Source organism: Chelonoidis abingdonii, chromosome 7 (genome assembly GCF_003597395.2).
Source record: "Chelonoidis abingdonii isolate Lonesome George chromosome 7, CheloAbing_2.0, whole genome shotgun sequence".
NCBI classification, from domain to species: domain Eukaryota; kingdom Metazoa; phylum Chordata; order Testudines; family Testudinidae; genus Chelonoidis; species Chelonoidis abingdonii.
Window position 1 is genome coordinate 53,581,827 of NC_133775.1, and position 18,389 is coordinate 53,600,215.

Genomic DNA, 18,389 nt, shown 5'->3' on the forward strand with positions numbered 1-18,389 from the left:
ATCTTGGTTCCGCAGAAATTAATGGCAGAACTTCCATTGACTTCACTAGGGCCAGTGTTTTACCTTTTATCTTTTAAAGCAGCAGATTTTGTGATGAGTACTTTCAACTTTTTTTTTTTAAAAGTCCTGATTTCATGTATGCTTTAGTTGTGTGTTTAAGATACAGGATTTTATGATGTTTTGGTTACGAATTTATTTTAATTTGTCCCACTGTGCAACATTTAGAACTACATATTCATATTTTTAGCAATATTTAAAGATGAGAAAGGACTTACCTCATGAACTATTACTTTTTATTTAGTGCTTAGGATTTTCTAAAAGAAGAATCCTTTTGGCTTGAAATTTCTCATGTTTGTTCTTAGCCTTAAAGGGAAACTTCTAATCATTGGAAAATAATTTGGTTTGACTGTTTTTTTGAGAAATTTATGAACCTTGAAACTTCGTACTTGTTAAAAAAAAAATACTTTTTTATTCCTATAACACCCCAAAAAATCTGCATTTAAAAAATACTCAAATTTAATATGTACATTCTCCTCCAAATATGGAAGAGCACTTTATCTTTTAAAAATAAATGTTTACAGAGATGGTAAAATTATAAGTAGAGACCCATGACATTTGTTAAAACTTTTTATAGTTTTTCATTTAGTTTTGGGAAATTTTGTGTTACTTTGTTTTATCCATCCCAGCAGGAGTAGCAGAGGAGCCTTCCATGGGGCGGTAGGAGGCTGAGGAGGTTCTAATGTCCCATGGGAGGAGGCCTTGTGGGGTTTCAGGGTGAGCCCACCCAACATTTGCCTTGCAGCAGCAGTGGTTCTTGCCCCATGAGGCTAAGTCCAGTTTCCTGTTCCATGCATTGTGACCTGGTGGACAGGGTTACAACACCACTCAAGTTTTGTCTGGCCGTCATGGCAGTAGGAGGGCAATTGGGCCAAATCTGAGCAAATAGTACTGCAAATTTGCGTTGCAACGCCACTCACTCAGATTTGGCCTGGAGACCCCATCACGTCATGATAGACAGATGGCTGGGCCAAGCCTGAGCAGCACTGCGACCCCATGCAGGGAACTGGAGCCAGCCCTGTGGGGCAGGCGCACTGCTGCAGGATGAGGTATTGGGGGCTCGGAGGGGAAGGGCACAGTTGCTTTATTCTGTTTTATATATGTTGTTCATTTTATTTTGTGTGACTTCATATTTGCAAAAATCACAGGGCTCTAATTATAAGGCTAGTCTTACCAGACTACCCTCATGTGTACTGTCTCATTTCACTTCTCCCTTGCAGCACCACAAAAATTAATATGTACAGCCAGGGTAATGTCTGGTGAAATTAAGTTGCTTCCTGTGAAAATCATCAAGCAATGCCACTGCTCATCTTATTTTCAGAAGGTATAACTTGGACATAATTTACATCTTAAAGACTGAGTTCTAATTTATTAAATTTATACATTGTTATATCTTAGGACAATCTAGTGCAGATGTGGATGATCTCGTTAGTCGACTAAGACAAGCTGAGGAACAAGTTAATGACCTGAAGGAAAGACTGAAGACTACTACTAGTAATGTGGAACAGTACAGAGCTATGGTTCTTAGTCTAGAAGAATCCCTTAATAAAGAAAAACAGGTAAGTGTCAATATGTATTTAGCCATTAACATTACTTGCTAAATAAAACAGTGTACATCTTGGTCATATTTTTCACTGTATTAGTACTCTTAGTTATCAGGAGTTCTGCAGCCTGTGTTTCATGGGATGTCACAATCAGAAGCAAGTATTTTGCAGTGCCTGTTAGAATCTTGTGAAATTATACCATTTCTTTTCAGTACTTACTGTCGATAGACTTTCAGGCAAACTGCACATTCAGTCTTCCTGCATCCTTTAATGCCTATATGTTAATATAACTGAATTGTAAGTTTGAGGAAAGGTTGACTCCTTGCCTGATTGTCTCCAAGTTCTCTACTAGAAAGTGGCCTCAGCCTTCACAGGACCTTTGGAAATGTTGGCATTGCATATGAATCAGATTTAATTTATGTCAGTCATTCTATATAATCACTTTTTATCCTAACAGAGTAAACTTTTCAAATATGCAAAAGAATACTTTCTAGGCACACTTCAAGCATGAAGACAAATATCCACATCCTATTTGTAAAAAATGTCACTGCCTAATGCAGTCCAATGTTATAAATTGTCAGTATGTCTTTTAGATTCTTGATTTGTCAAAGTAGAGAATGCCCAAGTAGAACTTTGATCACCAGACAAAATGTATCGTCTTTACTAAAATTGTGGTATCCAACAGATCAAGTACATGCTGCTCTGTGTTCAGCATCCAGTCTTCTTCCTCTACAATAGTTATTGCAAACATTTCATTGAGGCATGAGTTTTATACATTTTACAAACTTTAATATGTAATAAGATATTTCAGCTGATATATATCCAAACTAGTTATCTGAAACTGCTCTTCAAAAATGCCCCCAATGGGATGTTGAAAATATCCCGAGTTATTGAAAAATACCATTAGCTATACTTTCCAATGTCCCCATGACATTTGGCTAACTGAGATTGAGAATTCATTTTTTGGCTTAAAATGACTATTGCAAAAATGTGAAACATAAAATGTGAATCTTTATAAGGAAAGTATGGAACACAAACAGATCTCATGTACCCTGTAGTGTGTGTGTGTGGATCTAAATTTTTATTGACAGCTTGACCTTTTGTCCTTTTTTTTTTTTTTTTTTTTTTTTTTTTGTAAAGGTGACAGAGGAAGTTCGGGCAACTGTTGAGGCTCGTTTGAAGGATTCTTCTGAGTATCAAGCACAGCTAGAAAAGAAGCTGATGGAGGCGGAGAAGGAAAAGCAAGAACTTCAGGATGAGAAACGCAAAGCTATAGAGAGCATGGAGCAACAGGTATAGAGTGCTGAACGTTCACCTTCCTTGTGTCTACAAGAATATGTTTGCAGTTAGTCTTTAATTGTAGTTGTCATTTTAACTTCTATGCAGAAAAGGAAAGCAATGCAGTCTCCAATGCTAATTTGTTGTACCTTTCACAAAAGGTTTTACAGGAGTGTAACTCAGTTAGAAGGATGCTATATTAAAATATATAAATACATATATAAAACTCTTATCCACTCAGTCCTCACTGTTTCTCTTATCTTATACTTTGATCAGTGCTCGAAGGAAAGAGTCAGCACACTAGCAAAACCAAGCTGCAGTGTTTGTGCGTGTATGCCAAAATTAGGGCATCCAGACCCTTTAATTTTTCCATTTTATATTTGGAAAATGGCTGATTTTCTTCCTCTTGGAGTTGAAATTAACAAGACCTGTGCAACCAGCATCACTCATGTGAACTCAGCTGGGAAAGCATAGTTAACTGTTTCTAAAAAGGGAGCTCAGAAGACCTGAATTCGCACAAAAATGGCTCTATTACATTAATAAGCCAAAATCTAAATCGCACCAGATTATAACCATTTAAAATTCCTCCTTTGGCTCTAAATTATTCATATCTTATACCTCTTCGTGTTGCTTCTTTTAAACACTATGTTAATAGTACTTAATAAATTACATTGTCATGTTCAATTTTATTTCCTTCCTATAGCTATCTGAACTGAAGAAGAGTCTCTCTAATGTGCAATCTGAAGTCCAGGAAGCTCTTCAAAGAGCATGCACAGCAATAAATAATGAACAGCAAGCCAGGCGTGACTGTCAGGAACAAGTAAGTTTTGGTTTTAGTTATAAATGGCCGGATGAAGATTGTTTGTTTGTTAGTTTTGTCTCTGTCTGGAGCCAAGGACAGATTTAACTTTCAGTGCAGTTGGTCAGAGAAATTAGTGGAAACAGAAGTGTTACAGGAGCAGTTCGTCCATTCCTATGACATGATTGTTTCCTAGACTGTATTTCCCGGTGCTTTATTGCCTTGATGTAATCTAAATTTTAAATAACTAAAGTGTTAATTAAATAGACTTCGAATATAAAATCCTGCACTTGTATATTGCCCCAGTGTGGACCTTCCGCGGCGGGGAGAGGCGTCCCTCTCTCGGCCCTGCCCAGCCTCGCTGGAGCTGCCGCGGCCGGGAAGAGGTGCCACTTCCCCAGCCCCAAGCTTCTGCGGCAGTGGAGGTCTGGGAGAATCCTCTCCTCTCTTCCCACTGCAGCCCCGGGGCAGCCTGCACCCCAAACCCCTCATCCCTACTCCAGCCCTCTGCTCCAGCCCTGAGCTCCCTCGGCCCCACCCCCACCAGATGAATTGTGTTATGTGCACCAATATGAAGGTGTTTGACACATCACCTCCACATTGGTGCACATAACATTCATTCCATACACAGATGTAAAAAATTAGAGGTAACATTGATTGTGGGATGTACTTAACTGATCTTAATGGATTCTTTCTTAACTGTCCAGAGGGAGGTGAAAACTGAAGTTCTTACCAGTACGTACTAGGGGAAAATCTCTTCCCAAACCCAATTTTGACAATTACTTAGAGTGCATGCTAGCAGCAATAACTGTAGCAAGACATTTTTGCCAATACTCTGAGAAAATAAGTTTTTGGTGTCAAGTAACTGCTGATTTTTACAGTGAATCCTAGTCACGCTTATTTTTCTGCATCTGAGAATTCCAGTAACTCTTTCAGAAAACTCCATTGTGTAGTTAATATAGACTGAGTGTTTAATTGCCAGGGATTTTCATGTGTCAGATAATAAGATTGAATCAATCTTTTGCTGGTCCTTCCCCCCGCTTTTTGTTTTGAACTCTCTCCATAGTTGCAATCAGCAGAAGTATTTGAACAAGCTCCTCTTCCTCTCAATGCAGAATTTAAAGGAAGAGTACTGGTGATAGGGCATGTAAAAAGGCGATTTCATCCAGCTGACTGCCAGAGCGTTAATATTTAGGGATATATTCAAATTTGCATGTGTGGTTTCTTAGGCTTTTGAGAATCACATGGGTTAAGGGATAGGGACACTTTGAGGAGGTGGCATAGATTTTATTATTGATGACGTATTTTGTTTATCAGGATTGATCTACAAGAGAAGACAAGTCTAATATTGGGAAATTTCCCTTTTTGTATTTGTAACTTTTGAACAAGTTTGTAAAGCTATGGAGGGTATGTGATATACTTGAAGAAATAACAAAGTACACTATTTCTCACAGGCAAAAATAGCTTCAGAAGCTCAAAATAAGTATGAGCGAGAATTAATGCTTCATGCAGCTGATGTAGAGGCCTTGCAGGCTGCTAAAAGTCAAGTTGCTAAGAATTCAGCAATAAGGCAGCAGTTAGAGGAAGCTACTCAAAAAGCTGAATCTGCACTTCTGGAATGCAAAGCCTCATGGGACGAGCGGGAGAGAATGTTAAAGGTAGGATTTTTCTGGCTCCAGTGACTTTTCTGAAGTGTATAGATATCTGTAGTGTTCAGACCCATGCAAATTAAAATTCATCATGACGAAACAGAAAAATATTTTTGTCGTAGGATGAAGCTTCAAAGCTTGGGTCTCGCTGTGAAGACTTAGAAAAACAAAACCGATTATTACATGAGCAGCTAGAAAATCTAAGTAACAAGATGGTGACCTCTGTGAAGGAATCTATGCCAAGTGCATTGAATGTTTCGCTCAATGAAGAAGGCAAATCACAAGAACAAATCTTAGAAATTCTCAGGTAATTTCAGTTGCTGAACTGGTTAGTTCACCTTCATTTTCTGTTTTGGAAAACGCAGAAAATTTCAGAATTAAAGTGGATTAATTTTTAACTGATACTAGCTATGGAGAGAGCCTTTTGCCCTGCTTCAGTAGTAGCAGAGAGAGGTGGAATTGCAACTGCTGAATTGTCCCAAGTATCATAGGGAAAAGATGTAAGGCAGAGACTTGTCTGGAGAGCCTGGTGCCTCCTGGTAACTGTTGGTGGCAAGAATATTCAACAAAGTGACATCTTCCCAGAGTAGGCTCAAGTGTTTTTGTTTCCTTTATTTATTGGTAGATATTATGATTTGCTTTTGGGTTTCTTCAACCAACTGCCACTTTTATTTTCTTATAGCCACAGGCATCATTCTGACATGGGTGTCTAGATTTAAAACTCCTTCTTACTCTTTGAGTTCAAATGACCCCCTTTCTTACAGATTTATACGCCGAGAGAAGGAGATTGCAGAAACAAGGTTTGAAGTGGCCCAGGTGGAGAGCTTGCGTTATCGTCAAAGGGTGGATCACCTGGAAAGGGAGCTCCAGGAGTTGCATGATAGTCTGAATGCAGAGAGAGAAAAGGTGCAGGTGTGTACATGAACTGTTGGTTACACTTTAAACAACTAGCTTAAATGTCTTCCTCTGTATTCAAATCTTTTCCAACTGCGTATTTCTATGCTGCAGCTGGGAGTGTGTTTCTGAGCTTGGATAAACAGAAGTACTAGCTTAGCTCAAGCTAGCTTGCTAAAAATAGTGTAGCCGATGATAGTACAGGCAGCGGCTCAGGCTACCAGTCAGAGTCTGAAGCCAGCCAGACCCCTGAGTATGTACTTTGACAGCTAGCCTGAGCCACCCATCTGTGCTATCCTCAGCCATGCTGCTATTTATAGCAGTATTTTTAGAGCTCTGTTTGAGCTAGCACGTGTCTGTCTACCTGAGCTGGGAAGCATGCCTCTCATCTGCAGTGCAAACATAAGCTAAAAGCTAAGAAGTGTGCAGGAGTCCATTGTATTTGGATTGGGATTGATATTTGTCCAGTTGGACTAATTTTGCTCCTAGCCTGATGAACTTGCTCTCAAAAGCAGGATAGCAATTATGCCTCAAGAACTTGTTTTAACATGAATAGTTGTGCAGAACAGATATTTAGGAAGCAGTCAAAAGAAATGTTTGCAGAAATGGTACAGAGAATCACATGGGGAAGCCTGCTATTTTCAGGGTTTTAAACAATATGTTTATTTCTTCAGCTAACTCTTTTTAAAAAGTGTTTACATGAGTTTATGTACACTGTAGTAGTTTTCTAAAATCGAATACCAGTGAACGTTGTTTGAATATTTATGTCCAAAGAAAGCTAAACCAGTTTGGATGATTTTCTTTGACCTAACAGATAACAGCAAAAACAATTGCTCAGCACGAAGAATTAATGAAAAAGATGGAAACCATGAATGTGTTAATAGAAACCAACAAGATGCTGAGAGAAGAGAAAGAGAGGCTAGAACAAGAACTACAACAAATGCAGGCAAAGGTTAGTGTTGAGATTTATGCACAGAGTTCTCAGACACGTGGTATTTGAAAGAGAACTGGAATGAATCAACATCTGGGTTTGTTAGACATATATCACTAATTGCAGTAACTGTATGCTTAAAGCTTGATTATAAATAATGTGGGTGACAATCACTTCAGACACAACTGAGAGGGGAGGGATAGCTCAGTGGTTTGAGCACTGGCCTGCTAAACTTAGGGTTGTGAGTTCAATCCTTGAGGGGGCCACTTAGGGATCTGGGGCAGAAATCAGTACTTGGGCCTGCTAGTGAAGGCAGGGGGCTGGACTTGATGACTTTCAGGGTCCCTTCTAGTTCTATGAGATAGGATTTTCAATATAATTAAGATGTCAGAGGACAAGGCCCTGTATACTATGCAGAAAGTTTCAAGCAGCTTTAAATAAAGTTAGAAAAATCAGTAGATAAACTCTTGTTTCAGAGTAGCAGCCGTGTTAGTCTGAATCTGCAAAAAGAACAGGAGTTCTTGTGGCACCTTAGAGACTAACAAATTTATTTGAGCATAAGCTTTTGTGGGCTACAGCCCACTTCATTGGATGTACAGAATGGAACTTATAGTAAGGAGATGTATACAACTCCCACCTTTTCATGTGCTCTGTATGTGTCTCTACATCTCCTTCCTGTATGTTCCATTCTGTGTATCTGATGAAGTGGGCGGTAGCCCACAAAAGCTTATGCTCAAATAAATTTGTTGGTCTCTAAGGTGCCACAAGTACTCTGTTCTTTTTGTAGATATTCTTGGTTAACAATACGCTGTTGATCAGGACTCTCATTAAAATAAAAGAAAGATAAAGGAATGGACTGAAGTGGTGGGCCGCAATTTTATTAACTTAGGCCACATAACACTGGGCAGGAGTGCTATCTCACAGACCAGGAGTTTAATGGTGTCCAGTGTGATTTACAGGGCTCCCACTCCCATCATATAAGCAGTAACTCAGGGTTGACCCTCCTCAGTCTACCCCTAGAACTCAGCTCATTTCTGAATCTTCTCCTCCCTTCCCCGCCCCCCCCCACACCCACCCACCCACAAGGCAAGTAGAGGATATTAAGGGGGACCTCAATTTGTGAAGACTTCTAGGCCTCCTCTTTTCAAGGCACGTGGTCCACCAGTGAAATCATAAGTGTAATTTACTTCTGGGAGTGCTGCACCTTTTAGCCTTTATCTGCACTAGCCAGTGGAGATACCCCCGAAAGCATGGAAAGAGGTTTAAATTGGCCTTTGTGGTCCACCATCAATCAGTTTTCCCACTTTTCCCCTGACTGGCCAGTGAGAGGCAGAGAACCTGAGGAGGAGGAGGGACCTAGCCATGGTCTTCTCAGGCATGCACTCTCCCATCTCTCCTTCTGGGCTTTACATCACTCTGCCAGTCTGACCAACATCCCCTCTGGTCCCTCAGTGAGATGGGGGTATATTTTAATACCTGATGATTTCCCAGGTGCGTAAGCTAGAGGCAGACATCCTACCTTTGCAAGAGTCTAATGCTGAGCTAAGTGAAAAAAGTGGAATGCTTCAGGCAGAAAAGAAGCTGTTGGAAGAGGATGTCAAACGTTGGAAAGCCCGGACCCAGGTGAGTGCGTCTTTTCACAGAGGAAATCCAAATGAAAGAACTCAAATGTTGGTAGATCAACCCCATTTCCTGAAAAAGTGGTGGAAGACTGAAATGAATTTGATTTGTGAAACATCACCAATGAATATGTATTTATAAAGCTTGAATTTGTTAGGATACCATGAGTTTGCCTTGTCACTGCCTGGTATGGGACACAGCTAAGAGCACCAATTTCAGGTCAGACTGCCAGAATACAGGGCATATACCCCAGGCTGGTGGTGTATTCTATCCTAAGACTTCACCAAACTGGTAACAAAAATGTGTGCTTCCAAATTACCATACTAGTTATTATGGAGCCACAGACAGTCCCCCTCATGCGTTGCCCAGACAAACTATTTATCTGTGATAAATGATTATTAAAACCAGAAATAACATATTAGATTCTTCCTGTTCCAAAGAACTAGCCACTTACCCACAGATCAAAATATACTTCATGATCTTGCCCAAAAAACATGCTTCAGCCAATCTTTAGTAACTAACTAAAGATTTATTAATAAGGAAGAGTGTTTAAAAGGTTAAAATGAATCATATATGTTACAGTTGATTTCAGAGTTTGTAGATCAGGATAATAGCAGTGATGTTAAATCAGCCAGTTTTGCAATAAGTCTCTCTGGGTCGTCCAAATGATTGGGGATCCTGAGTCTATTGTTTAAAGCTTCCCTTTGTTATAGAAATCATAGTCCAGAGATGAGGAGCAAGAAAGAGGCAGAGGGATAATGTCACAGTCTCCAGGTGTAGTCTCAGTCCCTGTGCATGGAAAGTTAGTCTCAAACATGGAGTCAGGAATCACATGTTCTACATGCCCTTGCCGATTCATGAGGCATCAATTGTCTACGTGTTCTGTAAGGCATAGTTGGAAGGGGTCCACTGGAAGAGCTGATTCTCCTTAATGGTCCTTCAACCATAGCTGACTGGTCTTGATTTAAATCTGTCTTGTGTGTGTGTTACCCAGGAACACAATGTGTTTGAGATACAAACACATAGCAAAGATTCATAACTGCGTATGCAGTGATACTACATGCATATAAACAGGATAACATTGTTCAACAGCTTACGTTTCCAATGATAACTTACAAGGTATACTTTGAGATTCATCACAATTGTGCAACAGTGGTGATACCTTTGTGAAAACATGGTCATCTTTTTTTATACAGTATCACATGCCTAACTTAGAATGCAGTTCTAAACCATCATTGACAGAGCACAAAAGCAGCAATCACCAGCATGTATAGATTCTGTAGAATGAAATATGTTTTCTTTTTGCAAGAATCAAGACTATTCAGATTACAAATATCTTTCAGCACTTACTGAGCCAACAGAAAGACACTGATCTTGAAGAATATCGGAAACTCCTTTCAGAGAAGGAGGCAAATACCAAACGCATACAACAGATGAGTGAAGAAACAGGCAGGCTTAAAGCCGAAATAGCAAGGTACAGTATAAGGAAATCTGTGGAAAGTTCTGCATACTAAAAGTCTGTTTTACTATGTAATATTTAAAATAAGACAACATCAGGAAATGAAACTCCTAAATATCCCTATATAAGTGTTAAGCCTTTGGTGTTTGTTCAGCAATTTAACTCCTTTTTATACTCCTAGTTATAAAAAGTGAAATGTTAATTTATTTGGAAACAGGACATTTAAAATAAGTAGCCCAATGACTTCAAATTTAACTTTTATAATTTGATTTAATATGGGTACTTTACTTTGAATATATATTCACTCATGATGACTATGACAGTACAAAAATATAGCCATATCAAAATGTATTGACTTTGTTTATCTCTTGGCAAGATCTCATGCATCTCTTTATCCAATTTTGGTGTTTAGATCTAATGCATCTCTGACTACAAGCCAGAATCTGGTCCAGACCCTCAGAGATGAGCTAACTAAAATAAGAACTGAAAAGGACACTCTTCAGAAGGAGCTAGAGAATAAAGTGGCTGACATACAAGAAAAAGTCAAAACTATAACACAGGTCAAGAAAATTGGACGACGATACAAGACTCAGTATGAAGAGCTGAAAGCGCAATATGACAAGGTAGATGTAAATTCTGATTATTTAAGAAATTGAACAGTACATTTTCAGTAGAGTCTTCATATGTATTACTGTTTATAATATCTGAATTAGTTTTAAAAACTAAAAGTGTGCCTAAAATTACTTTTGATACAGAAACTTGCCTATGAAATTCTGGCTTTAACTTTGAAATGTCCAAAGAATAATATGCTGTATGTTGTTTGAATGTGTGATGTATGAAACACAGCTCTTAAGAAAGCATCATAATTCCTTTCTGTATCCTGCTTAAACCATTTCTGATGATCAGTACCCATCTGGTAGTGTTGTGTATAAAAGTGATAGCTTTCTACATCTGATGGTGCCTTTTTAAAAAACATAACAAAAAATCCACAAGCCGGACCTGACCAATTTGCAATGTTTCAGGTGGTTGCTGAGACATCAACTCAGTCTTTTGCAGAAGAACAAGAACAGCAAGCTTCTGTCCAGGAAATACAAGAACTAAAAGAGTCTCTCAGCCAGGCTGAGGTGAAGACAAAAGCTCTGGAGAATCAGATTGAAAATTTGCAGAAGGTAAGAAGAGAGCAATATTGTTAGTTTCTACATATATTTTGAAAGCACTTTACAAACAAATCTTCATTGTACCCTGTGAAGTATGTGTGTTCTCTGTCTCTGTTGGAGGAGCTGGAATATTATACCACTGAGAACTTTTACTATCTTAGCTAAAGTCATTAGTTAGTACCTCAGCTCATTGGCTGTGTTTTGTGTGTGACGCACTCACCACCTAGTTTTAAGGTATTATAGCTGGTAGCTAAAATTTTTTTTTTTTTTTTCTGCAGACTATAGCAGAGAAAGAAAGTGAAGCCAGAAGTCTTCAGGAACAGATATCTCAGCTACAGTCAGAACTTTCTCGTCTTCATCAAGATTTGCAAGAGAGAACAACACAGGAAGAACAGCTCAGGCAACAGATAACTGAGAAGGAGGAGAAGACTAGGAAGACCCTGCTGGCTGCCAAGCAAAAAATTGCACAGTTAGCTGGTAAGTTACTCTACTCTGCCTTAAGGGTTTTCCATTTTTTGAATTGGTTTTATGGAGAAACTTCCTGGGCTGAAACCCTGGAGGAAAACATCGTCTTCTTGGGTAAAGTTCAGCCAGAAATTAACTATGATGTAAACCGTAAGTTTCTAAAATTAAACTTTGAATGTAGCTGTTCCTTGGGCAGGTTTTTCAGCTATATACAGTTAGTTATGCAGTGTTGGAATCTGTAAAAATGTTTGACTTGATATCAGTTAAGAGGCAAATAACTAATTTGAGAGTTATTTTAGATGAGTCAGAGGATATTGTCCTTGCTTAGCACCCAGGTATTTATCCCACACAACTTACCCGCACAGAGGATATTCCTTTCTTTCAGCAAGTTCAGTGTTAATCAGGAAGGAATGAAATTACTAGTGCCTGCTTTCTGGTGGTTGGAGAAAACATACAGTCCTTCAATATTTCAAATTTACAATTGCTATCCATATTTTCAAAAAAAATCACACAAGCTATCACTAAAATAGTTTTATCACTTACAATGTGTTAGTACACATAGGTCTCTGCTTAAAGTACTTCATTAACTTATACAAGCAAACAGACTTTCAGTGCACAAAGATTTGGAAGGCAGTTTTACAGTGAAAAGACAGAATGCTTTGTTACTTAATTAGGTACGAAAGAACAGCTGACAAAAGAAAATGACGAGTGGAAACAAAAGAGTAGTGCATTAGAAGAGCAGAAGACTGAGTTGGAGGTGCGGATGAGTGCACTCAAATCACAATATGAAGGTCGAATTTGCCGCCTGGAGAGAGAGTTGAGAGAGCAACAAGAGAGGCACCATGAACAGCGAGATGAGCCTCCAGAGTCTACTAATAAGGTAAGGTACAAGATACGTGAAGCTTTTGTTAGCTATATTAGCATATGTAGTGAAACAGAAAGGTTTGTGTCTAACAAGTGTGGGCTTTGAGTTCACAGTAACGGAGCAGTTGTGAATTAGAATAGTTCCGGTGTGGTGCCCCTTCCCTAATACCATATCTCTGATAGCAGGTGGAAATTTAACAGACACAACCTCTTCCCATGGTGCTTCCAACCTTTTTAATACCCAGAACAATGTGGCTGGAAACCCAAAACAGTACATACCATCTCCAGTGTACCAAAGCCAGGTGGTCTCGGAAGGAAGAGAAACAGCTCTTCAGAGCATTAGACGTTAATAACAAAAAAAAATCATTCTGGTGACATTCAAACTTTCTATTGCTAACAAAAGCATATAATTGTTTTACCACCTAGGTTTCACCAGAGGAGCGTTCAAACAGTGCTCCTTTCATTGACTCTATCTGCAGTCTTATTTGCACATACAATATCACAGGACTCTGGTGCGAACACTTTGAGCTTGCATTCTGGTCCAACAGTAAATATAGTTCTTTCCAATAGAACAGAATTAATCAGTACTCTTTTTTTGGCTGACTAAAAAACTACATTATCACGGGTATCTCAGAAAATACTTGACTTGCTTGAGCAAGCTCAGAATATTTGAGAGTAAGCATGGGACTTCACCTGGTATTCTGCCAAATCCGTAGTTGAAACAATTGTAATTAAAGAGATCTGTCTACTGAAGCAGTAATCAAAATAGTATTTTTGGATTATTTTATAGAGCCTGCTGGCTTAATATTTGGCTATGGAATCATATAATTTACAGAAACACTTATGTCTAATAGGTTCCGGAACAGCAGAGACAGATCACACTCAAATCTACTCCAGCTTCAGGTGAAAGAGGAATGTAAGTTGCAGGTTCTTTTTTGTCCAGTTGCTATGTCTATATTTTTTGTTTTAAACTGTAGGAATGAATTAAAATTGAATTAAAGGCTTTTGCATTTAAAAAAATTTTAACAGCTTTTGGAAGTTACTGACTGCTTAATGCTAATACTGAGCTATGGACTAACTGAACTGTCTGCCTCCTGAGGCAAATCTAACCAGTTAAGTCATTTACTGCTACACTGTCACATTTAGGTACACTGTGAACTTGAAATTTAGTCCATTTGAAAAATTATAAGCTATTTCAGATACTACGCCAGCCTGTGAAGATATATAATTTTTATGACTTGTGGCAAATTGCCGGCACTATTATGATGGGTCTTGCACTTTCTCTTCTTTGGGGGGTGGGGGGTTCAGAGTCCCATTTCTTGCCCCTAAATTGGAATATTAATTGCCCCACTAGTGTCCTAGAGGAGGGGAATGGAGAGGGAGGGACCTGGGCCCACCCTCTACTCCAGGTCCCAGCCCAGGGGCCCTGAGGATAGTGGTGAACCACTTGAACTGACGGTTCCTTCCCCTGTGCTACTTCCCTCTCCTGCCCTTCAGCTTGTGGGGGGCTTCCTGCCCTCCCTGTGCACAAGCCAGGTGTCTCTTACCTAGGGTCTAGGACTTCTTAGCCCACCGCAGCACTTCTCCAAACTGTCCTCTGCTTCAACACCAATTCTTTCTGCTCCTATTCCCACACTGTCTGACTGAAGCATGAGTTTTTATCATGTGACTGACTGCAGGTGCTCTAATTGGCATCAGGTGCTCTAGTTAATCTATAGCAAACTTTCTTCCCCTTACAGGGAATAAGGCTCCCTTGTAACCCTCTCCTGCTGCCCTCTGGCCATGCTGTATCACAGACTTTATAATCTGACATTTCTGTTCTTGGAACAGTTTTGATCTTTAAAATCCCGATATCTCTTTAAAATGAAGTTCTGATCTTGAGAAGTGACTGTAACTATCACTGGCATCATTCTTATTCAGCAGATATTCTCTGTCTGTATTGAGCCGTATCAGCTGACTTCAGTGACAAATAAAGGCTGTGTCTACACTGCCACTTTCAGCACTAAAACTTTAGTTGTTCAGGGATGTGAAAAAACATACCCCTGACCGACAGAAGTTTTAGCGCTGAAAAGCGCCAGTATAGACAGCGCTTTATTGCCTGGAGCCATGCAGATTTCCAGTTAATCACATCTATCAAGGCTATGGGGTTGTGCACGGGGCATAATTTGCCCCGCAGAATCTCTTCTAGCGGAGATATGGAAGAATGATAATTGTGAACAAAACTTTGAAGGTAGCTGTTGATTACAGAATCATAAGTATGTAGTGCTGGAAAGGACCTCGAGAGGTCATTAAGTCCAGCCCCCTGCACTAAGACAGGACCAGGTAAACCTAGACCATCCCTGACAGGTGTTTGTCCAACCTGATTTTGAGAACATCCAGTGATGGGGATTTACAACTTCACTTGGTAACCTCTTCTTAATTTAACTACCCTTGTAGTTTTTCCTAATATCTAACCTAAATCTCCCTTTCTGCAAATTAAACCATTATATCTTGTCTCACCTTCAGTGGACATGGAGAACTAATGACCATCCTGTTTATAACAGCTGTTAAATGTATCTGAAGATTGTTTATCCTGTTCCCCTCCCCCTCCAGTTGTCTTTTCTCTAGACTTAAACCTACCCAGTTTTTTTAAACCTTTCCTCATAGGTCAGAATTTCTAAACATTTTATCATTATTGTTAGAACATAAGAACGGCCATACTGGGTCAGACCAAAGGTCCATCTAGCCCAGTAACCTGTCTTCCAACAGTGGCCAATGCCAGGTTTCCCAGAGGGAATTAACAGAACAGGTAATTATCAAGTGATCCATCCCCTGTTACCTATTCCCAGCTTCTGGCAAACAGAGGTTTGAGACACCATCCCTGCCCATCCTGGCTAATAGTCATTGATGGATTTATCGTCAATTAACTTATCTAGTTCTTTTTTGAACCCTGTTATAGTCTTGCCCTTCACAACATCCTCTGGCAAGGAGTTCCACAGGTTGACTGTGTGTTGTGTGAAGGAATACTTCTTTTTGTTTGAATACTTCCTGCTGCCTATTAATTTCATTTGGTGACCCCTGGTTCTTGTGTTATGAAAGGAAGTAAATAACACTTCCTTATTGACTTTCTCCACACCTGTCATGATTTTATAGACCTCTGTCATATCCCCCCTTAGTCATCTCTTTTCCAAGCTGAAAAGTCCAAGTCTTATTAACCTCTCCTCAGACGGAAGCTGTTCCATGCCTCTAATCAATTTTTTTGCTCTTTTCCGAACCTTTTCCAATCCCAGTATATTTTTTGAGAAGGGGATGATCACATCTGCATGCAGTATTCAAGATGTGGGCATACCATGGATTTATATAGAGGCAATATATTTTGTCATCTTATCTATCCCTTTCTTAATGATTACCAGCATTCTTTTAGCTTTTTTGACTGCCGCTACATGTTGAGTGGATGTTTTCAGAGAGCTATCTGCAATGATGCCAAGGTCTCTCTCTCAAGTGCTGACAGCTAGTTTAGACCCCATGATTTTATATGCATAGCTGAGATTATGTTTTCCAATGTACATTACTTTCATTTATCAACGTTGAATTTCATCTGCCATTTTGTTACCCCATCACCCAATTGTTGCTCTCCTCTGGTCTCCCTTCAGTTATTCACATCTTTCCTAAAATGTGGTGCCCAGAATGGGACATTACTCTATCTCAGGCCTAACCAATGCCGCGTAGAGCAGGACAGTTACTTACAATGTCTTACATACAGCACTCCTGTTAACACACCCCAGAATGATATACGCCTTTTTTGCAACTGCAACCATTGTTGATTTTCAATCTGTGATCCACTATAATTCCCAGATACTTTTCAGCAGAACTGCCACCTAGCTAGTTAGTTCCCATTTTGTGTTTATTTGACTTTTTTCCCTCCCTTAAGTGTGGTACTTTGCACTTGTCTTTATTAAATTTCATCTTGTTGATTTCAGTCCAATTCTCTAATTTTTCAAGGTTGGTTTTGAATTCTAATCCTTCTAACATTTTGTCCTTTTAATATTGAATAGGCCTGCAGGACTCCTGAAGATATGCCTTTCCAGCTTGAGTATAGTCTTTCAACCAGTTATGCTCTCGCCCTAAAGCAATTTCATATAGACTATATTTCCTGAATTTGCTTATGAGAATGTTGTGGTAACTGTGTCAAAAGCCTTATTAAAATCAAGACACATCACTTCTGCTGGTTCCCCCAATTCACTAGGCCAGTAATCCTGTGAAAGAAGGAAATTAGGTTGGTTTGGCATGATTTGTTCTTGACAGATTCATGCTGTCTGTTCTTTATAACTCTCTTATCCCTTAAGTACTTACAAATTGTTTAATAATTTGTCCCAGTATCTTTCCAGGTACTGAAGTTAGGCTGTCTGGTCTATAATTTCCTGCGTCCTCTTTGTTCCCTTTTTTCAAAGATAAGTACTCTCCTTACCTTTCTCCAGTCCTTTGGGACCTCACTCATCCTCCTTGAGTTCTCCAGATAATAATTGCTAACAGTTCCAAGATGGCTTCAGCTAGTTCCTTAAGTACCCCAGGATGTATTTCTTTTGGCCCTGTTGAATTTAATACATCTAACTTATACATGTTCTTTAACCTGATCTTTCCCTATTTTGGTTTGCATTCTTCCCTTCTTGTTGATGATATTAATTGTATTGAGTATCTGGTTACTGCTCTTCTTTTTCAGTGAAGACTGAAGCAGAATAGACATTAAACACCTTAGTCTTCCAAATGTCATCTCTTACTTGGTTTCCTTCCCCACTAAGTAGAAGCCTACACTTTCATCTTTCTCTGGCTTTAAATGTATTTGAAGAGCTACCTCTTATTACCTTTTATGTCCCTTATTAGCTGTAACTTTTGTGCTTTAACCTATCTGAATTTGTTCGTATTTGCTTGTGCTATTCTTTTGTACTCCTGAGCAATTTGTCCATGTTTTCACTTTTTGTAGGATTCCTTTTTGATTTTTCAGGTCATTAAAGAGCTCCTAATGGAGACACTTTGGTGTCTTACTATTCTTCATATCTTCCTTTGCATTAGGATAGTTTGCCATTCTGCCTTTAATGTTGTGTCCTCTAGAAGTTGCTAACTCTCCTATATCCCTTAGATTTTCTTCCCATGGGACCCTGCCTTCCAGTTCTCTGTTAGTCATCTTTTTGAAGTCTACAGTTCTTATGCTGCTGCTTTCACTCCTTTCTTTCCATAGAATCATGAAATCTATCATTTCATGATCGCTTTCACCCGTGTGGGCATCCCACCAAGTCTCCGTGATGCCAATTAAATAATAATTTAGCTTAGATGATTGCATAGTACTAGTATCTGTTTTAAATGTTGTTGAAACATTTTTAAATCAACATCTGATATTTTGTTAGAAAACTGAATTTGATACACTTGTAAGTCTGACTCCGATTTTGTTAGCACAAATAAAACCAGTGTCCTATTTCCAGTGCTAGCACTTCAGATCCACCAACAGCAAACATTAAGCCAACGCCTGTTGTGTCAACTCCAAGTAAAGTGACTGCTACTGCCATACCTGGGAGTAAATCTACTCCAAGAGCAAGTATCCGTCCAATGGTTACTCCTGCTACAGTTACAAATCCAACCACTACTCCAACAGCCACAGTTATGCCTACAACACAGGTGGAAACCCAAGAAGGTAAGTG

General features: G+C 39.2%; 1 protein-coding gene across 3 annotated transcripts in view; it reads left to right on the forward strand.

The window, feature by feature from the left end:
- TPR (translocated promoter region, nuclear basket protein) overlaps positions 1-18,389 on the forward strand; it is a 74,056-nt gene that overhangs the window by 33,248 nt on the left and 22,419 nt on the right. For all 3 annotated transcript variants that reach the window (XM_032783436.2, XM_032783438.2, XM_032783439.2), the window contains exons 22-36: positions 1,456-1,616; positions 2,742-2,894; positions 3,583-3,699; positions 5,133-5,336; positions 5,450-5,634; positions 6,092-6,239; positions 7,036-7,173; positions 8,644-8,775; positions 10,116-10,246; positions 10,644-10,854; positions 11,254-11,400; positions 11,667-11,865; positions 12,528-12,733; positions 13,572-13,633; positions 18,174-18,382. In XM_032783436.2, the coding sequence (XP_032639327.1) occupies positions 1,456-1,616; positions 2,742-2,894; positions 3,583-3,699; positions 5,133-5,336; positions 5,450-5,634; positions 6,092-6,239; positions 7,036-7,173; positions 8,644-8,775; positions 10,116-10,246; positions 10,644-10,854; positions 11,254-11,400; positions 11,667-11,865; positions 12,528-12,733; positions 13,572-13,633; positions 18,174-18,382 (2,403 nt within the window). The remainder of the gene's footprint in view (positions 1-1,455; positions 1,617-2,741; positions 2,895-3,582; positions 3,700-5,132; positions 5,337-5,449; positions 5,635-6,091; positions 6,240-7,035; positions 7,174-8,643; positions 8,776-10,115; positions 10,247-10,643; positions 10,855-11,253; positions 11,401-11,666; positions 11,866-12,527; positions 12,734-13,571; positions 13,634-18,173; positions 18,383-18,389) is intronic.